This window comes from Schistocerca nitens, chromosome 2 (genome assembly GCF_023898315.1).
Source record: "Schistocerca nitens isolate TAMUIC-IGC-003100 chromosome 2, iqSchNite1.1, whole genome shotgun sequence".
Classification (NCBI taxonomy): domain Eukaryota; kingdom Metazoa; phylum Arthropoda; class Insecta; order Orthoptera; family Acrididae; genus Schistocerca; species Schistocerca nitens.
The window spans coordinates 735,815,760-735,835,231 of NC_064615.1; the positions used below are offsets into that span (position 1 = coordinate 735,815,760).

At 39.9% G+C, this 19,472-nt stretch overlaps 1 protein-coding gene across 1 annotated transcript in view; it reads right to left on the reverse strand.

Annotated features, from left to right (window-relative positions):
- Positions 1-19,472, reverse strand: part of LOC126236945 (esterase FE4-like) — a 102,137-nt gene that overhangs the window by 28,456 nt on the left and 54,209 nt on the right. The window contains exon 7 of the mRNA XM_049946639.1: positions 2,973-3,138. Coding sequence (XP_049802596.1) covers positions 2,973-3,138 — 166 coding nt within the window. The remainder of the gene's footprint in view (positions 1-2,972; positions 3,139-19,472) is intronic.

Genomic DNA, 19,472 nt, shown 5'->3' on the forward strand with positions numbered 1-19,472 from the left:
AGTTTGTCATTTGTTAACATGTTTTGTACTCATTGCGTATACATTTTGTCATTTCTTGAAATGTTCTGTACTCAGTGCATGTGCACTCTATTTCATTTCATGTTCTGCACTGATATATATATATACTCTGTGACTGTAGACTTAGTTAATTAAGTGGATTATAGAAAAATTTGTTGCTCATGGCAAGTCCAATTGACTCACCATCGCTGCCAAGTTTTTGCCCCCCCCCCCCCCCCAGTGGAGGGTTATGTAAGAGGTCCGAGCAGATGTAATTTCGATATATTTCTCATGCGCTGCCTGCGATATGCAAGGCCTCTGACCAGAGAGCAGTGTTGACTGCAGTAGGAACTGTGTAGCTGTAGCAGTAAGTTGTCGCTAGTGAGCAGTCTGCTCTGGTCTGGTCCGGTGTATCGTCTTGAGCGGCCGGTCGTGGTGCAGCGATGTCGGAGCCTGAGTATTATTGTATAAGGTAAAAAGCAGCCTCGCACATATATTGTAATGTTATCTCAAGTCCCATGTAAATGTTTTAAGAAATGTCCTAATTATAATCTTTTTCATATAAAGTAATTTTTAACAACCATTCATTTCAATCTAAAGAATTTCTAATTTCTCCAATCCATGATCATCCCGATTATTGCAATAGAAAAATCAGCTGCTTCCCTTTCATAAATGACAAATCTGTCAGACGGCATTGCACAGGGCTGTGCCAGAAAAATTTATTGTAAGAGCAGATATATATGCGTTATCCGGCGACTTCATTGAGGTAAGAATTTTTCTCTTTTTATTCAGAATGATCTTTCAGGGCCATGACGCAGCACTGCTGTCGTCCAAAATTTACCAGGTTAAATTCACAGTGAATTATTGAAAAGTCATAAGTGAGCGACAATCTATTTGAGAGGTTAGTTACATTGTATTATTACCAGGTTAGTGAATTTATTTTTGGTTGGGACGTTACAAATGAATGTGAACGACATAATTATAATTTTTACTGTTGAGAGGTTTAGGAACTTTTCTGTTTTGTAAAAGAGAAGAACAATGTTGAGGTTGGAGCTTTGTCGCGTCTACCGCAATGAGTGATTGATCTTTCGAACTTAACAGGACAAATAACTGCCTACAGAATTTTATTAATAAAAGGCAACCATAACAAACAATGCTATTTAGATATTTGTAACATAATGGCTACATTACAAAATGCAGATCCGAAATTGCATAAAATAAAGTCTTTCCTCAAACAAAACCCAGCTAAGAAAATATTACAGCATTACACATCTCAAAACAACGTTTTATTCAACAGACATCTTACTTAAAGGGAAACCCATTACCTCTTCTCAAATAACCGAATTCCAGTAAGTTCCTTTACAACACATTCTCAGTAGCAGGAAGAAGCAACTATCATCTTCGTCTCATTGTATAACATCTTATGCCCCTAGTTAAGACAGCCTTCTTGCACTGCAGATTTCTCTGACTGGAGCAAATGAGCGTGACGATGGTGTTCTACACATCGGTCCTGAATAGTACGGATAGTCTGGTCAATACAAGCCATTCCACAATGACAAGGAATTTCGTATACGCTGGGTTTTCTCAGTCCCAAATCATTCTTTACTGATCCAAGAAGGGCTCTAATCTTACTTTTGAAATTTTCGAGGACATACAAAGGCGGTAGATCCTGTGGTCCGAGCTGAAGATCACGAAATATTTTTTGGTCAGTTCCATTCCCGTATCAAATTTTGCGCGTCAGAAATTGCATAGGCTCTCTTCATCAATGTCCGCATGAGCCGAGTGCGTGGTGGAAGATAGCTGGTCACCTGAAAATAATGATCAGTATGCGTAGGTTTACTATAAACACTATGCCCAAAGTCCCATCGTTATTTCTGTGAACCAAAACATCAAGAGAAGGAAATCTGGCCTCCTTTTAAGTTTTCATCGTTTATGTGATGGAGGGAAATGATCTAAACTCGTGTACACACATTTCTGTAAGATCGCGACGGCTCCTTGACGTTTGTTTCAGTGCGGATGCACTAATATCGTCCGAATTCATATGGGAAATCAATAATTTGTTAGTAAAGGGTTAACGAACGAGGGACGCTGCAATGCAGAGTGCGATAATTTGAGAATTTGAGTTGGACGAAAAGTGTGTCCAAATCGCCGAGGCAGTTAGAGGAAGCGTTCTAGGGAAGCAGAGCGTCCAGGTTCGAGTCCGGGTCAAGAGCAAATTTCCCATCTTCACTATTGCTTTCCCGCAATGCCCTGTGCTGCTGGAAGTGCCGATTACCCACTCATCCTTTTCCTTTACTTCCCCACCCTCTACCTCAGAGAAACTGAGACGTGCTGTTTCCTGCAGACCCTGTGGGTGAGACTGTAATCGTTTTCATGACGGTGATTACTCCTTTGGATAAGGTGACTGATGTTTAGAACTGTTACGCATTTTGCTCAGCAACATACGGAGCAACTATTATAAACTTTTGAAATATCTTATTGGCGCCTCACAATCACAGGCCATAAGCTATAAGAAGGGCTTCATATGCCGCGGAGTGATCCTGACATATGGCGCAAATTAAGATTTTCTGTGTTAACTGCCCCTCTCCTTGCGCACAAACTTTGTAGGTGCTCGTGATGTGTTCCTTAGTTTCCATATTCTACTAGACGATAGAGCTCCATAAAGCAACTGAGTTGTAGCCCTTTAATTCTTACTATGACAGCCTATGCCGAAGCTTTGTCTCTTCTAAAAGCATCACGGAAAAGGAACAATATCATTGGAGGATAATCTAGCTAAATTAATTTATTTTGATTACGTAATGTATGTCCATATCCATCCTTCAGAAAATGAAATTCGTAAGTAGATGTGTAAACTTCGGTAATGGACTAAGCTTGCAGTTCAATAAATCCCTGAAATATAACTCATTTGTTGGATGATTATTAAAACCATATTTTAAAATGGCTTTGACAACGGAATAAGGTTTTATTTTACTCACGCTGTGTTTGTGCAAGCTGCTCGAGGTCGGTGACACCGGACATGTAGGGAACCAGGTTGTAGCGCCCTTCAGCTACCAGAGTCCACGGTTCTTCCGTCAAAAAGGCACCATCGTGTTCTGGTTCAGCACTGGGTACCCACACACAGGCGAACAAGCTGTAGCTGTCCTGTCACAGGAAATTAGCTGTCTTTTATTCAGTGCCAATACCAGCATAATTAATAAGACTCATTAGCTACATACGATAGACTACAAAGCACTGACGCAACTTTCAACATGATCTTGCAATTTTTGTGCATAGTCAAAGTCTTTGAAGACGTTTATCTGCCTCAGTTTGCTATGCGTTCCAAATCATTTCGGCGATTTTATCAGCAGTAGATCGCGTTGGTGGAATCAGTTATTTGCCAGAACTGTGGTCTAGTCTGACAAATTTGTGTTGACACCTTAATGTTAATCAAATGAGGACACTGAAACATACATCCTGATCACCTGTTTGTTACCTCGTCGGTGTTCATGGTAGAGAGAAGATGCAAAAAATAAAGTGAATACATACACGTAATACACAATGCGTCCATCAATTATCGAGCGTATCAGTTTTACATGAAAGGCGAAAATTCAACATAAAAGATGTTTCCTAATACAGGTCAGCTTATGAAATAGTTTATGTGCTGTCACAATCAATACTGACTACATTCATGAACTTCGAAAAGGCAGAAAAATTGACACCATCCAAGAGAAGAAAATGTGGGTGCCTTAGCTCTGTGAAATACTAGTGACGAGACCAAATATAATTTATCAACGAACAACCTGACATTCAAGCAGTGACTGAAACAATGTGAAGAAACCGGAAGCTTAGAGCATCACAAAAGCTATAACCCACCTGTGTTGAGTAAGTTACACAAACTGCTCAAACACATATCAGACAAGGCGATAAAACATATTGCCACAAACATCCTAACCATAACTGAGTACCTGAACGGCTCCTTCAGAGTATGGCTTTTAGCACCGCGGCAGATTCGTTTCTGTCGGGTACCCGTCTTCGTAGCAGATGTCATTAGTTCGCGGCTGTCCGATAATGCTTGATGCGTAGATAAACGGTTCGAATATCGTGGTTATGAAATGTAGTTGGCATTCTTGAATAATGTGAAATCCCCTGAGACGTCCACATAAATTGCTACATCACGAAGATGACGTGCTACAGACGCGAAATTTAACCGACAGGAAGGAGATGCTGTGATATGCAAATGATTAGCTTTTCAGAGCATTCACACAAGGTTGGCGCCGGTGGCGACACCTACAACGTACTGACATGAGGAAATTTCCAACCGATTTTTCATACACAAACAGCACTTGACCGGCGTTGCCTGGTGAAACGTGTAAGTAGGCTGTTTAGTTTTTTTTATTGGTAACGCCACCTCTGTATGAAAATCACTGGCTGTGCTGTGTGCAGTCTGTGACTGCTTTGCATTGTTATAATACTCGCCATTGTAGTGTTAGGCAGCTGGATGTGAACAGCGCGTAGCGTTGCGCAGTTGGAGGTGAGCCTCCAGCAGTGGTGGATGTGGGGAGAGAGATGGCGGAGTTGTGAAATTTTTAAAATTGGATGTCATGAACGGATATGTATATTGTGAGTTTTCAACATTATTAAGGTAAATACATTGTCTGTTCTCTATTAAAATCTTTCATTTGCTAACTATGCCTATCAGTAGTTAGTGCCTTCCGTAGTTTGAATCTTTTATTTAGCTGGCAGTAGTGGCGCTCGCTGTATTGCAGTAGTTCCAGTAACGAAGATTTTTGTGAGGTAAGTGATTTGTGAAAGGTATAGGTTAATGTTAATCAGGGCCATTCTTTTGTAGGGATTTTTGAAAGTCAGATTGCGTTGCGCTAAAAAATATTGTGTGTCAGTTAAAGCACAGTCTTGTATAATTTTTCAAAGGGGACGTTTCATATGTCGACCCTTAGTCGAGGATACCTCACTGGAATCTTCTGATTTTTTCCTTGTAGTTTGTGTAATTAGCGTAGATTTTGTTTATTGCTAACGCGTAATTGTAGAGAGAATCTCCTTTGTAGTTGCAGTCTTTCATTGTTGTGCAGTAAAACAGTTGTGAAATGCATGTAGATTTGCACCAAGTATTTAAGTAGACATTATTTCCATTTCTATGTTAATGTGTTATCTTATTTTGCTCTTCAAATTGTGCTTTTCTGTGTTATCGTGTGTAATATTGTGACAATAATGGCGTGTGAAAAACGTAACACTAGGCTCCAAAGTAAACTGAGAAATAATAGTGACGACGAGCGTAGCTTATCAGCGCCGCCGAGTAATGAATTTACTAATGTTCAAAGTAGTAATTTGGTAACTGTGCGTAGGGAAATGGAGCGGGCGTCAAATAATGGTGTAGACAGTGAAACAGGTGGTGAACAGGGAAGCATTATCGATCGATCGGTCGGCAACAGCTCGCCTCAGGAATCGGGAATGACAGAACACAATATTGCAAATACTGTAGACTCAGGTTTTGGGTTCTCACCGTTTTCTCAAATGAGTCAAGACACATTTTCCGCTTGTCAGAATGTGAATGTTGCCGGTGCAAATTCACTGCCGAAAAGCACTGAGGAACATGTTTCAGACACCAATGCATTGTTATTACAATTAATACAACAAATGGGACAAACACAGCCAAAGCTTCAAAAGTTAGACACGATGGAACAAAATCAGAGACAAACACAGCAACAGCTTCAAAAGTTAGACACCACGCTTGAACAAACACGTGAAGATTTAACTACTGAGTTACATAACATCGAATCGAAATGTCAAAAAGTCTGTAATGACGTAAAAACACAAATTTGTGAGCATTTCCAACCTATTTTTTCGCGTCATGAAAACGCATTACAGAATCACGAAGCAGCCATAAAAGAACTGCAAACTATTGTTCATGAAAATCACGACACCTTGCAAGCTAAAATTGACTCAGTTGCATCTACCGATTCGGTTACGCAACTTGCAAAAACTCAAGAAAACTTAAAGGACACAGTAGATACGATTTCAACACAAATGGACACTCTGAAACTTGGTTCAGAAAAACACACAGAGGAAATAATTTCACTATCGGATAAAGTAGCCGAACTTTCAGATCAGTTCACTAACTTATCTACAAAGGTAGATGATGATCTGAATGACACAAGACCTGTAGCCTTCACTGACACAGAAGAGTATGAACAAATTAAGAAATTCAAACAAAATCAGAATCAAATTAATACGCAATACAAAAGAGAAATCCGGGAAGTACAAGATCAGTTGGCACAAGTAATACAAGAATTACATATTTCAGAGGACCCTCGCTCTCCAACACGGGAAGAGGGACTTAGAAATACGGAACAGCCACAAAATAACAACACAGGGCATTTCGGAAGTTATGAAAGAAATTGGCAATGTGCACCGAATTTTAAGATTGAACCGCCGACACGACGTAACAATGACCGACATGCGACTCGCCGACATGATGATTTTGACTATAAGCTGTTCATTACTACGCGTAAATTCAAAACGTTTAAGAATTCTGGCAACGACATTCATCCACAAGCGGGGCTCCATCAATTCTCTCATTGTTTTTCTCCCAACTGGTCATTAGAGCATAGATTAGAATTTATGTGTGGCTATTTAGAGAATGAACCAGCTGTAAGAATGCGATCGGTCATTCACGATTGTCACAGTGAAGGAGAATTTTACCATGCCTTCCTCTCAGCCTATTGGTCACAAGCCACACAAGACCGAGTAAAACATAGCATCATAATGATGAAACATTTCGAACAATCTGAATTTTCCAGTCTTGTCAAATATTTTGAAGACATGTTGCATAAGAATCAGTATCTTTCAAACCCATACAGCCCCTCAGAACTCATCCGCATTTGCTTAATCAAACTACCTGAACATTTACGACATATTATTTTAGCAGGACGTTGCAAAGACGACATTGAAGCTTTTCAGGGACTCTTACAAGAACTGGAAATTGACACTGACAATCGCGGAAATCGCGGAACGCGAAAACAGGAACACAACAATTACAGGTCACATCCGTCACAATTCCGCGACGAAAGAAATAAAAACTGGACACGACAAGGCTATTCTCACAACACAAATCGTGAACAAAACAGACACCACCCATATGACAACCACTGGCATAGTAACAATAGTTACAGAGAAAGATCGCATTTCCGTAGTAATGAATATGACAGAGATTACCTTAGAAACAGACAATATGGGAACCAAAACAATTATTATCAAGGGAGACAGAATAACTTCAGACGCAACAGTTCAGTGCGCAGTTATGATTCAGGTAGAAATTCTCCACCACATGACCGACAAGAAAGAAATTATGAAATCTACCGACATGACGACAGACGAGATAATCATAACGGCAGACCTGAATTTCATCAGAACTGGCAAGATTCAAACAGAGCAGGGCACTTTCGACAATGTGAATTTGTAGAAGCTAGGTCTCCTAATCCCAATAACGACGCGCGCCAATAAAGGAACAGACAATGACTCGCACCGCAGGCAGCCACCTGCGCCGGCTGGCTCAGAGAAAAATAACACAGACGCTAACCTTGAGAAAAGATTTAGCATTCCTTACCGACGTATAAAACATGACAATTGCTTTCCAGTTGAAAGTCTGCGTACTAGGAAGAGTAAAGGTTTACACCACATTTCACATGTAAAACCGTTTATTGAAAGATAATCTGCTTTTTAACTTTGTCTTTGCCATAAAACTTTTCACTTTACATTGCTAGTAGGCTCTGTCAGACTTAAGAAACTGTTAACATGCAACAATGTTTGAAGTTAAATATCCAGTCAAGAACCGAGAGAACTTATTTAAACAGAAATTACGAATGGATTGTTATAGTGAACAGACGACACAGTGTTGTTATTTGTACATTCTTGCTTGTTAGTTGCACGATTACGTAACAACTATAAGGCTTACATACTTAGAACATATACTAGTACTGCTAATGAGATTTTAATGCAACATTTTGGATTACCTGAAAATACATTCTGGATTTAAAGTACTTTCTGTGAGATACCAGGTGACACAGTGGTTAGTTTATGTGACAGCTACACGATTATATCACGACGCTACTAATGAGTGACACAATTTATATTATTGCTTTTGCGCTGTTTCTGTTTTATATCTGTATTATTCTGGAAAGTAAAACATATTTTAGTAGTAACTTTTGTGGTATAGCAACAATGAGACAGCCTTTTTTGTGGCACAACAATACGTTACTGTACAGTACTTTCTTCATCACGCCAATAAGCGTAATAACTAAGATATCTATACGCAAAGCATTTCACCTTTGTTTATCATGAGGTAAGTACATTGACTTCTGCAGAACTTAGCTTTCGGAGGACGATAACTACGACACTTCCACAGAGATTATGTTGCAACAAGACGCACAGTTTAGCGCTACAGTACACGTATTTGAGTGATTAATTTTTGTACTTAAAACATTTATTTTTAAAGATTTTTGAATTACAATGACACAAAGGTTTTCCATGATACATTTCATTCCATTGCTGTAATCTGTATCACCTGAGGGTATTATACATTAATCCTCAGGGGGGTACACGCTTACTTTGTGTACCATGTGTTTGGCAAGCACAAGGAGCCCTAGCTAATATGGTATTTGCTTATACAACTTTACACATCGGTACCATATTTCTCTAACACACAAATTACACAGCTATCTGATCATGTAACTGAGAGATAAACATTTTTTTTTACTACATCAGTGACAGATGTTTACGTAATTACACAGTTGGATAACTTCACACTTATGAAATTGTATTTTGTCTGTATTTTGTGAAATGCTCATATTTTTTCAGAACCATCGTGATACTATGAGAGCTTTGAATGATGTATTTGGTAAGGGAGCATGATCTTTAAAGTACGTTTCAGGTAGATGACACTTTTGAAATGAGCAGAGAATTTTTTTTAGGTTTTGAAACTATTGGAGGAAGCTACGACGATTTTGAGATTTGGCTGAGGTTTTATGATGTTATTATTACGATGATGATGTGTATTATGCTGTTGAGGTATGTTTATGATCAATAAGCTGATGCTATATGAGGAATTTGATTATGCTATGTATTTATTATGATGAAATATTGAAGTGTCGTCGCAAGATTGACGTGTCGACGAATATATATATATATATGTATAATGAGGTAAGGAATACTGCGTAGTGTTTAGGGACTCTGATTTGTGGAAAAGGATGTCGGAAACCAAGAATCGTACTTTAGAATTATGAAATGTGTGTACATGTGTGAATGTATCACAATGCCATTGAAAATTTTTTGGACATTGTTATATTCATAGGATTTTGTTTCTACACATTTGCAATGCAAATTCTCGAAGTGTGAAATTTTTTATGTGAGACTGTCACTGTTGTGCAAACTGGTGTCGTAAATATTTCGGTAAGAAGGTTAAGTGACCTTCACGTAATGCGTCGTGGGCACCCAGATGGGCGACAGTCGCCTGGAAAGAAGTCATTAGTGAGTGCCTTTCAGAGGTACAGGTGGAGAAAAAAAAAGGGAGGCCATTGTCCTCGCTATTGACATTCCTTTGTAGATAGCATCGCAAATACGACACGCTCAAACTTGAAAACATATGATTATACTGTGGAGCCCTTAATTTATGATATTTCCTAAAATGCCTAATGAAACAATGAGAAATATTTCACGGCAATTGTCTTGCAAATTGAGAGAAATGCCATATGGCTTGCTTTATGTATTTATTTACTCAATTTGTTTAATATCTAGTTTCTAGCTGCATTGCAGCATTAGTTAAAATAAAATTTTATAGATGTACTAATATAAATATTTAATACCTACAGATTGCCGGCCGCGGTGGTCTCGCGGTTCTAGGCGCGCAGTCCGGAACCGTGCGACTGCTACGGTCGCAGGTTCGAATCCTGCCTCGGGCATGGCTGTGTGTGATGTCCTTAGGTTAGTTAGGTTTAAGTAGTTCTAAGTTCTATGGGACTGATGACCACAGCAGTTGAGTCCCATAGTGCTCAGAGCCATTTAGCCAATGCCTACAGATCCAGTAAAAAATAACTTTATGGTGGATGTACTCAAAAAAAACGAAGGAGCACAAAAAAGACATTTCCCTTCACAGGAATTGCATACAGAACTTTCTTTTCAAGTACTTGGTAATTTCTTTTGTAGAATAAATTGTGATGCATCACTCTAGTATTAAGATGTGACATAGGTATTAGACATGGCCATCTTTACTGTAATATTTTTTCTGCTTGAGCTTTTTCATGATTAGATATAAGTTACTGCTGCTGTTTGCCAGGCATAGTGATACTAAATTTCACTTTGTATTACTCTGTTAAGCCAGTTTTACTACGGATTTATTTTTCTTGTTTGCTGCGCATTGCCTTATATTAGTTGTAATATTGCATTTGCTTTGCTAATTTATGCTGCTTGCTTTACCATTTGTATTTTTTATCATTGCTGTTTGTGTTAATTGTTTTGTGCTGCTGCATTGCCTCGTCCCATAGTTTAGCATCTGAGCTCAGTAGATTTAAGTTAGCTTAAGAGGGGGTAGACTATATAAGACAATGAGTTGCGATGAATTGGAAGAAATGCATTGAGAAGCTATAAGAAAATGGTTTGGCCAAAAAAGGATTTTGAAAGAGGATATGAACCAAAAAAGTAGGGTTTAGGGACAACAGGCTTAGGTAGGATTTTCTTGGAAATAAATGATGAAGTAAGATAATGGAAAATAAATAATGAGGTAAGAAATATGAATAGAATACAGAAAGCAGGTATAGATAGGACTTTTTGGGAATAATGATGAATGAAGGGAGATCTCCAAGAAGTAAAGAAAGTTTTGTTTGCGAAATACTGCAGTAAAACAAACCCTGTCCTTTCCTTTTGTATTATTATGCTATGTGTTTGTGTACTCTTGTATATTTCTGTTTTTCCTGTCTTTATGTGTTTAGCTAATAAGAGTTATGTTGTAGAATTTTTCTAATAATATGTTATTTTCTTTGTGAAGATGTTTAGACATTATTTATTCTGTTTTGTTTTAATGCTCATGTGTGAAGTTGATGTTTCGAAAGTTATTCCGATCTTTTATGTATGTACTCATGTCATAATTCCTGTAACACAACGACAAACGAAAACGGCCGGCCGGAGTGGCCGAGCGGTTAAAGGCGCTACAGTCTGGAACCGCACGGCCGCTACGGTCGCAGGTTCGAATCCTGCCTCGGGCATGGGTGTGTGTGATGTCCTTAGGTTAGTTAGGTTTAAGTAGTCCTAAGTTCTAGGGGACTGATGACCACAGCAGTTGAGTCCCATAGCGCTCAGAGCCATTTGAACCATTATCTCTACAAGGACTATAGTGGGTCTGCATCTTTCATGGCCCACCAATACCGTAATCTCTACCAGGACTACAGTGGGTCTACGCTGTGATGACATACCTACCAATATTCTTCAAAACGTCGACTGACTCTGCTGTGGGTTTGCTCTGTTGTGGCCCATTACCTGTCTGCATGTCAAGAGTCAGCACTGTCTTTCCGTTGGAAGGACAACACTACTTCTTCAAGACTGCATGGAAATCCACTACTTCCGTGTGCATTGTCTTTTACTGCTCAGACTTTGAGGAAGGAAACGGCAGTTTTACTGTGATGAATTATCAGGACTGTCTTTATGGACTGTGAGAAAATTTTAGCTGTTGACCAACATTGTATCAATAAGTGTGTGCATTTGATATCTTTCTTACTGTAATTATGAAAATTTTTATCAAATCATTATTGGCCACTGCCCAAAACAATTTGTAAAATTTTGTTGTGGGGAGCATGGGGGCTATGTAAGTAGGCTGTTTAGTTTTTTTTATTGGTAACGCCACCTCTGTATGAAAATCACTGGCTGTGCTGTGTGCAGTCTGTGGCTGCTTTGCATTGTTGTAATACTCGCCATTGTAGTGTTAGGCAGCTGGATGTGAACAGCGCGTAGCGTTGCGCAGTTGGAGGTGAGCCTCCAGCAGTGGTGGATGTGGGGAGAGAGATGGCGGAGTTGTGAAATTTTTAAAATTGGATGTCATGAACGGATATGTATATTGTGAGTTTTCAACATTATTAAGGTAAATACATTGTCTGTTCTCTATTAAAATCTTTCATTTGCTAACTATGCCTATCAGTAGTTAGTGCCTTCCGTAGTTTGAATCTTTTATTTAGCTGGCAGTAGTGGCGCTCGCTGTATTGCAGTAGTTCCAGTAACGAAGATTTTTGTGAGGTAAGTGATTTGTGAAAGGTATAGGTTAATGTTAATCAGGGCCATTCTTTTGTAGGGATTTTTGAAAGTCAGATTGCGTTGCGCTAAAAAATATTGTGTGTCAGTTAAAGCACAGTCTTGTATAATTTTTCAAAGGGGACGTTTCAAACGTTGTTGTGATGCCTCATGTAAGGAGGAGAAATGCGTACCATCACGTTTCCGACTTTTATAAAGGTCGGATTGTACCCTATAGCGATTGTGGTTTATCGTATCGCGACATTGCTGCTCGCGTTGGTCGAGATCCAATGACTGTTAGCAGAATATGGACTCGGTAGGTTCAGGACGGTAATACGGAACGCCGTGCTGTATCCCAAAGGCCTCGTATCACCAGCAGTCGAGATGACAGGTACCTTATCCGCAAGGCTGTAACGGATCGTGCAGCCACGTCTCGATCCCTGAGTCAACAGATGGGGACGTTTGCAAGACAACAACCATCTGCACTAACAGGAACAGTTCGACGACGTTTGTAGCAGCATGGACTATCACCCCGGAGACCATGGCTGCGGTTACCCTTGACGCTGCATCACAGACAGGAGCGCCTGCGATGGTGTACTCAACGACGAACCTGGGTCCACGAATGGCAAAACGTCATTTTTTTCGGATGAATCCAGTTTCTGTTTACAGCATCAAGATGGTCGCATCCGTGTTTGGCGACATCGCGGTGAACGCACATTGGAAGCGTGTATTCGTCATCGCCATACTGGCGTATCACCCGGCGTGATGGTATGGGGTGCCATTGGTTACACGTCTCGGTCACCTCTTTTTCGCATTGACGGCACTTTGAACAGTAGACGTTACATTTCAGATGTGTTACGACCCATGACTCTACCATTCATTCGATCCCTGCGAAGCCCTACATTTCAGTAGGATAATGCACGACGGCATGTTGCAGGTCCTGTACGGGCCTTTCTGGATGCAGAAAATGGTCCACTGCTGCCCTGTCCAGCACATTGTCCAGATATCTCACAAACTGAAAACGTCTGGTCAGTGGTCGCCGAGCAACTGGCTCGTCACAATACGCCAGTCTCTACCCTTGATGAACTGTGGTATCGTGTTGAAGCTGCATGGGCAGCTGTACCTGTACACGCCATCCAAGCTCTGTTTGACTCAATGCCCAGGCGTGTCAAGACCGTTAAATGAACAGAGGTTGTTGTTCTGGGTACTGATTTCTCAGGCTTTATGCACCCAAATTGCATGAAAATGTGATCACATATCAGTTCTAGTATAATATATTTGTGCAGTGAATACCAGTTTATCATCTGGATTTCTTCTTGGTGTAGGAATTTTAATGGCCAGCAATTTATGTCAGGACATGTAAAACTGTGTGAACATTTCAGTATCCTCCCAAAGACAGTTAGTACTAGCAACAGAGCAGCACAGCAAGATGCAATTGTCCTCAAAAGTGCTGCACGCAGTGGACCCTGCATTTATTAAACAGCAAATAACAGTACTTCGGAGGAGTGTAAAGAGGAAATGAAGCCAGAACTATGGCAAGGGGAAGATTAACGCATAGAGTTGTCGTAAGACTTAAGATTGAAGGAGAACAGTTAAAATTTACGCCAATAAAAATTAAATTGTGAATCAATTAAGTTGCGGAAAATCTTTCCGAAGATTTGAGGAAGTCGTCGTAGACGTGTTTTCCTACTTGGGCAGCAAAGTGACTAACTGCAGTAGAAGTAAAGAAGATTTAGACTGCCCAGTCACCTTAATGTGATTACCTGTCTAAAGCCAGGATAACCACCTTTTGCAGCGCTGACCTGCATAAATAGAGTCGATGAGGCTCTGTAGGGCACAGACAAAGATGTGGAACCACGCCGCTGTGGCCGGCTGCCCTAGGTTTCTCGAATGAGGATCCATGGCGAGAGAGTCCCACAGATTCTGAACTACGCTTAAATCCGGGGAATTTGGTGGCCTAGAAGTACGGTAAACTCATCCTCGTGCTCTTCGAGCCACGTACGTACACTGTGAGCTGTGAGACACGTTGCTATGTCTTTCTGGTAGATGCCAGTGTGCCGAGGAAAACAACAAAATCCATGTATGGATAGACATGGTCGCCAAGGATAGACGTATTCTCGTGTTGATCCATGACGAGGTCACCCATGGAATGTCACGAAAACATTCCCCCGACCATAACGCTGCCTTCTCCGGGCTGGACCCTTACGACGATTTTGCAGGACCACAGACGCCAATTTCCGTCTGACCGATAGAGTATAAAACGTGTTTCACTTGAAAATCCCTCCTCGCAGTTGCGGTGTTGGCGTGCAAATTCCATGCTCCATAGCCGAGTATGGACCAGGCGCCTGTTGTGGAGGACCATATGCAGCAACGTTCGCCCGAACGGTCGTTGAGTAGATGCTGTAGGTAGCCCCTTGGTTCATCTGGGCTGTCAGCTGCCCATACACACCTCCACAGGCGTCGTTCGGCATGTCATCTATGGCCGTGACGCTACACAGCTGCCTCGGCGCCGGTATTGAATAGTGCTATTTCGCCGCCCACGGCATACTTTAACCACTTCGGTAAGCGAACAGTTTACAGATTTTGCTGTTTCGGATTTGCTAATACTCCTGGCAAGAAAGCCAATGATTATGCCCATTTGGACAACAGATAAATCGCTCCGTATCCGCATTGCGACAAGGACTTTACTGTCTACCGCGCCCTGCTCCCTCCCTATCCCCCCCAAACACGACACGCTTTATATAATCGCCACCAACAGCGCTGCTACCTGATATCTGTGAGTGGTTATTGGACGTCAACGTCGAACGTAAGCGGTGGCCATGTTAACGTGACTGGACCGTGTGAAATGTGGAGTGGCTGCAGCTAGAAAAACGTTTCTGGGAAAGAGATACACATAAATACCAAAAACACCAAAAGTAAATTAAAATGTTAAATGATGTTACCTAGAAGTAATTTTTTCGAGTGTAGCCTTGTATGGAGGTATGAGGACAAGAAGACACTACAATCATTAAAAGTGTGGTGCTTCAGAAGAATGCTGAAAATTAAGTGGATGGGGCAAATGACGAAGAGATACTGTGCCGGCACGTTTCTTATCATGAAGTGCGGCTATAAAAGACACATTGTTTCAGTCGCAAGTGGCGTGCTTCGAGGGAGCGACTTGAAGACAATCCTTTTCTTGTGAACCTGATGGTACTCTCTGTGCCAAAGCTGAGGAGGTACGGCGGATTAGAATGATAGCTTGTTTGTTTTTGGTGTCTGAACGAGAAGGTAGCCCTTTCGAAGATGAAACACAGTTCAGAAGGCGGCTACAATGTGAAAACAGCGAAAGCGCCGTTGTACACCAACGGAAGAGCGATGGATCAAATGGCTCTGAGCACTATGGGACTTAACATCTGTGGTCATCAGTCCCCTAGAACTTAGAACTACTTAAACCTAACTAACCTAAGGACATCACACACATCCATGCCCGAGGCAGGATTCGAACCTGCGACCGTAGCAGTCGTGCGGTTCCGGACTGAGCACCTAGAACCGCAAGACCACCGCGGCCGGCTACGGAAGAGCGGCTGCATTTTACAGTGTAGTTGGTAATCTGCCACATTTGTTGCGCCGATAGATACAACACGAAAGTTATCGTCAGCTGCCCTGTGACTGTAGCAGAAATTCGCTGTTATTAATGAACATGTTATTAAATGTCACCTTCATAAATTTCTTCTTTAATGTTTCGTTTGAAGTTTCTTTTTGTATGACACTGGGGCGCAGTGTCAGAAACAGCGGGAATATTTCGTCTGTCTGGTTCTTCGGTTATTGCATCTACAAAAGAATCAAGCGCTCTGCCTAAGTTAACTATCATACACTTTCATTCCATGGCTGAAACTACACCACTGATTATTAAAAAAATATAGCCAAAAGTATTTTTGTAACTGGACAGGGTGTTAGATTTCAGATAAATCTTTTTCAAGTATTGGGCGAAACGTATTTTTAATAGCAAGAAAAGTTGATAGAATTACAGCCAAGACTGAAGACACCGTTGCCTCCATGGATGATGAATTTGTGAATAGGCATAAACCTATAATATCTCTCCGGAGTTGTCCACAGAATTTTATTTATTAGCCGAAGAGTATGCATTAATAATTTTTTGAATTAATTACAGTATGAATGTCTCTTCACCTTTTTTGCATTTCAGTGGGCAGTTTATGGGTACCACATATATAATTTTTGCAGTTATTCCTCTAAAATATATATGTTATCAAACGAATTACCCGATTATTCCTTTCTGTTGGGATGACTACGGATGGTAATTGACAGAGTTTTTCACTAATCGTAATGTGACTAACACCTATGGCTGTTTATATTGGCGCACAGTAGTTTTTAAACAAGTATTCTTTGCTCAGAAACCACATTTGCATCGCAGACTGCATTGTATCCGCTGATATCTTTAAACTACCACGGATGGAACAAAAAGACGGAAAGTCTTTGGGACTAGCATAAATTTTTATTCCTGGGACATCCCCAACCACTCTACAACATTTTCGTGGTGAACAATGCTTTTAATAGTCGGTTCGGATGTCTTCCCTGCTCCTATTTCTTAGCCCCGACACAGCTCCTTAATCTGCGTCCTGTATTCCATTTTTGCTATCGGATGGTTGATTATTGTAAAGAATTTTTGTTTTTATTTGTTATAACTTGTGAGTTTTTAAAAAAATTGAGACTGTTTAAAATGTTTTTAATCTCTTAAATATTTTACCGTGTAATTTCAAGGGTTCACAGCGTGCCATTTCTTTCTTCTATTAGATGGAGATTTTGTCATATTTTATGCATCGCAGTCTTTGGCTCATGCTATTATTTATACATTCCGCGTCATGTGTCCGCTGCTTAGTTGCACTTTTTCTATTATTATTAATGCTACTTTTTCTTATTTGCTTGTTAAGGCGAACATTCTTTGGATGTTACCGTCATTTTCTCGTGTATAGTGGTATAGTGTTAATAGTTGATTTTCTTTTTTCAGTGCACGGTCGTATTTAGTACAACTTTGGTCTAGCGTGTGACTTGCACGTAAACTCCTATGGTGGCTTTATTTTTGTAGACTGCATGCACTCCCAGTGACAATTTTGGGACAAGAGGCTTTTCCCGCGCCGCGCTTGAAAGTAGGGGCTGTTTGCAACCACAATTTGAGAAGCTAAGTATGACGGTCCACCTATGGTAGATGTTTGCCTACTAATTGTTTGGGAATGGACATGACATACCACCACCATTACGTATGGTACTTTCTAATCATTTCATCTGTTTTTTTCGAAATTTGAATCTTTAAAAGTTTTAATTGTTTAAATCAGTACGCTACAACTATTGTTTTAGATTACAATTCATATAGACCTACACCTGGTGATAGTCAACAAAAGCAATTTACAGCTGTGGTGGTTCTATTTAGCATTAACATCTTTGGGAATAGCTACCACTTTAGTTTTAAGGGAATACCACAGAAAGCTAATAATCCACACCACCTAAAGGAAAAACTTGGAGTACTTGAAACGATTCTCTGTCAGCATAAGTAAAACTTCTGCAAAAAAAAAAAAAAAAAAAAAAGAAAAGAAAGTATCGTGTCAACAAAGGGAAAACACTCTTTATTATGTCAGTAGTCAGTTCCTTCACAGAACTGTTGCTTCTGCAGTACGCCGCCCGTTCATCAAGGTTCTACTTTTGCGTCGAAATAATCAGGCATTAACTCTGTGAATGGCAATATTCTCCAGGAGAAACTGAGGTTTCATGGACTCGATAATATTGCACACCAATGGGTAACGTCGTATATAACCAAAATAATGTATAAAGTTCTACTTAGTAATGCAACCAATGTAAGTAGGGGAGATTCTCAGCAATTTACAGCTGTGGTGGTTCTATTTAGCATTAACATCTTTGGGAATAGCTACCACTTTAGTTTTAAGGGAATACCACAGAAAGCTAATAATCCACACCACCTACTACCGTTTCTGTTGTATGTAAGCAAAACTAGTTCCATTTGCGGATGACGCTAGTATTGTAGTCAATGCATACATACAATCAGCAACAGAAGAAATGGTAAACAGTATTCTTAAAAGTATTATTGAGTGGTTTTCTACGAATTGTGTCACTCTCAATATCAAAAAGACACAATATATTGAGTTCTGCTCATGCAAGATTACTTCACGAATCATTAGTGTAACATTGATGAGAAAATAATAATAGGGCGGAAACGTCAAAAGTTTTAGATGTCATTATTATCAGATATTGAACTCGAAAAAACACATTTTCGAGTTCCTAAAAGAACATAGTTCAGCCACATTTGCACTTCGAATCATTGCAAATCTTGAGGAGAGAAAACGGTAATTGGCTTATTTTGTGTATTTTCATCCAATAATCTCAACTGAATAATTTCCTGCGTAACCCAATCTCAAGAACGAAAGTGTTGAGTGCTCGAAAACGTGGTTTACTAAAATGTTGTGCTCACCCACGATCATCTTGTTGAAATCTGTTTAAGGAGTCAGGCATTTTGTCTACCGCTTCACAGTACATTTATTCCCACGTGAAGTTTGTTGTAAATCACCCACAGGAATTCAAAAGAACAATGATGTACATAACTACAATACCAGAAGAAAAAAAATGGCTTTCATTACTCCACAAGCACGGCTACACAGTTCTGTTACCATAATTTGTGATCAGTTAGCCATTGTTATAAAATATCTGACAGGTAGCAAAGGTAAATGTGAAAACAAAATGAAAAAAGTTTCTCCTTGACAACCTCTTCTATTCCACAGAAGAATTTTTGGTTTTGCGGTGTATAAAAGGTGATTGATCGGAATTATTAACTCATAACGGTAAAAAAAGTAAATGACCAGTGTGTAGCAATATTTACATATTATTATGTAACGTGAATGCAAAATGACTCATTCCACAACATTCATATTAAAGCTAATGATTCACGGAAAATAGAACAACTAACTAACAAACAAATTAATGAAGAAATTAAATATTCCTACTGCCTGTTCAGAGCGTTTATGGCATTTAGTTCAGTGGGGGACCTCATTATTTCAGATTAACGAAAAAAAAACCACTTCACACCAACAGTTTCGTTTACAGTGGGAAATGTTAGTACTGTATAACTTTATATATTAATATAACATATATTATGATACCAGCTAAAAAGTGTGGTAAGCACCCCAGATATGGAGCATAATGCAAAT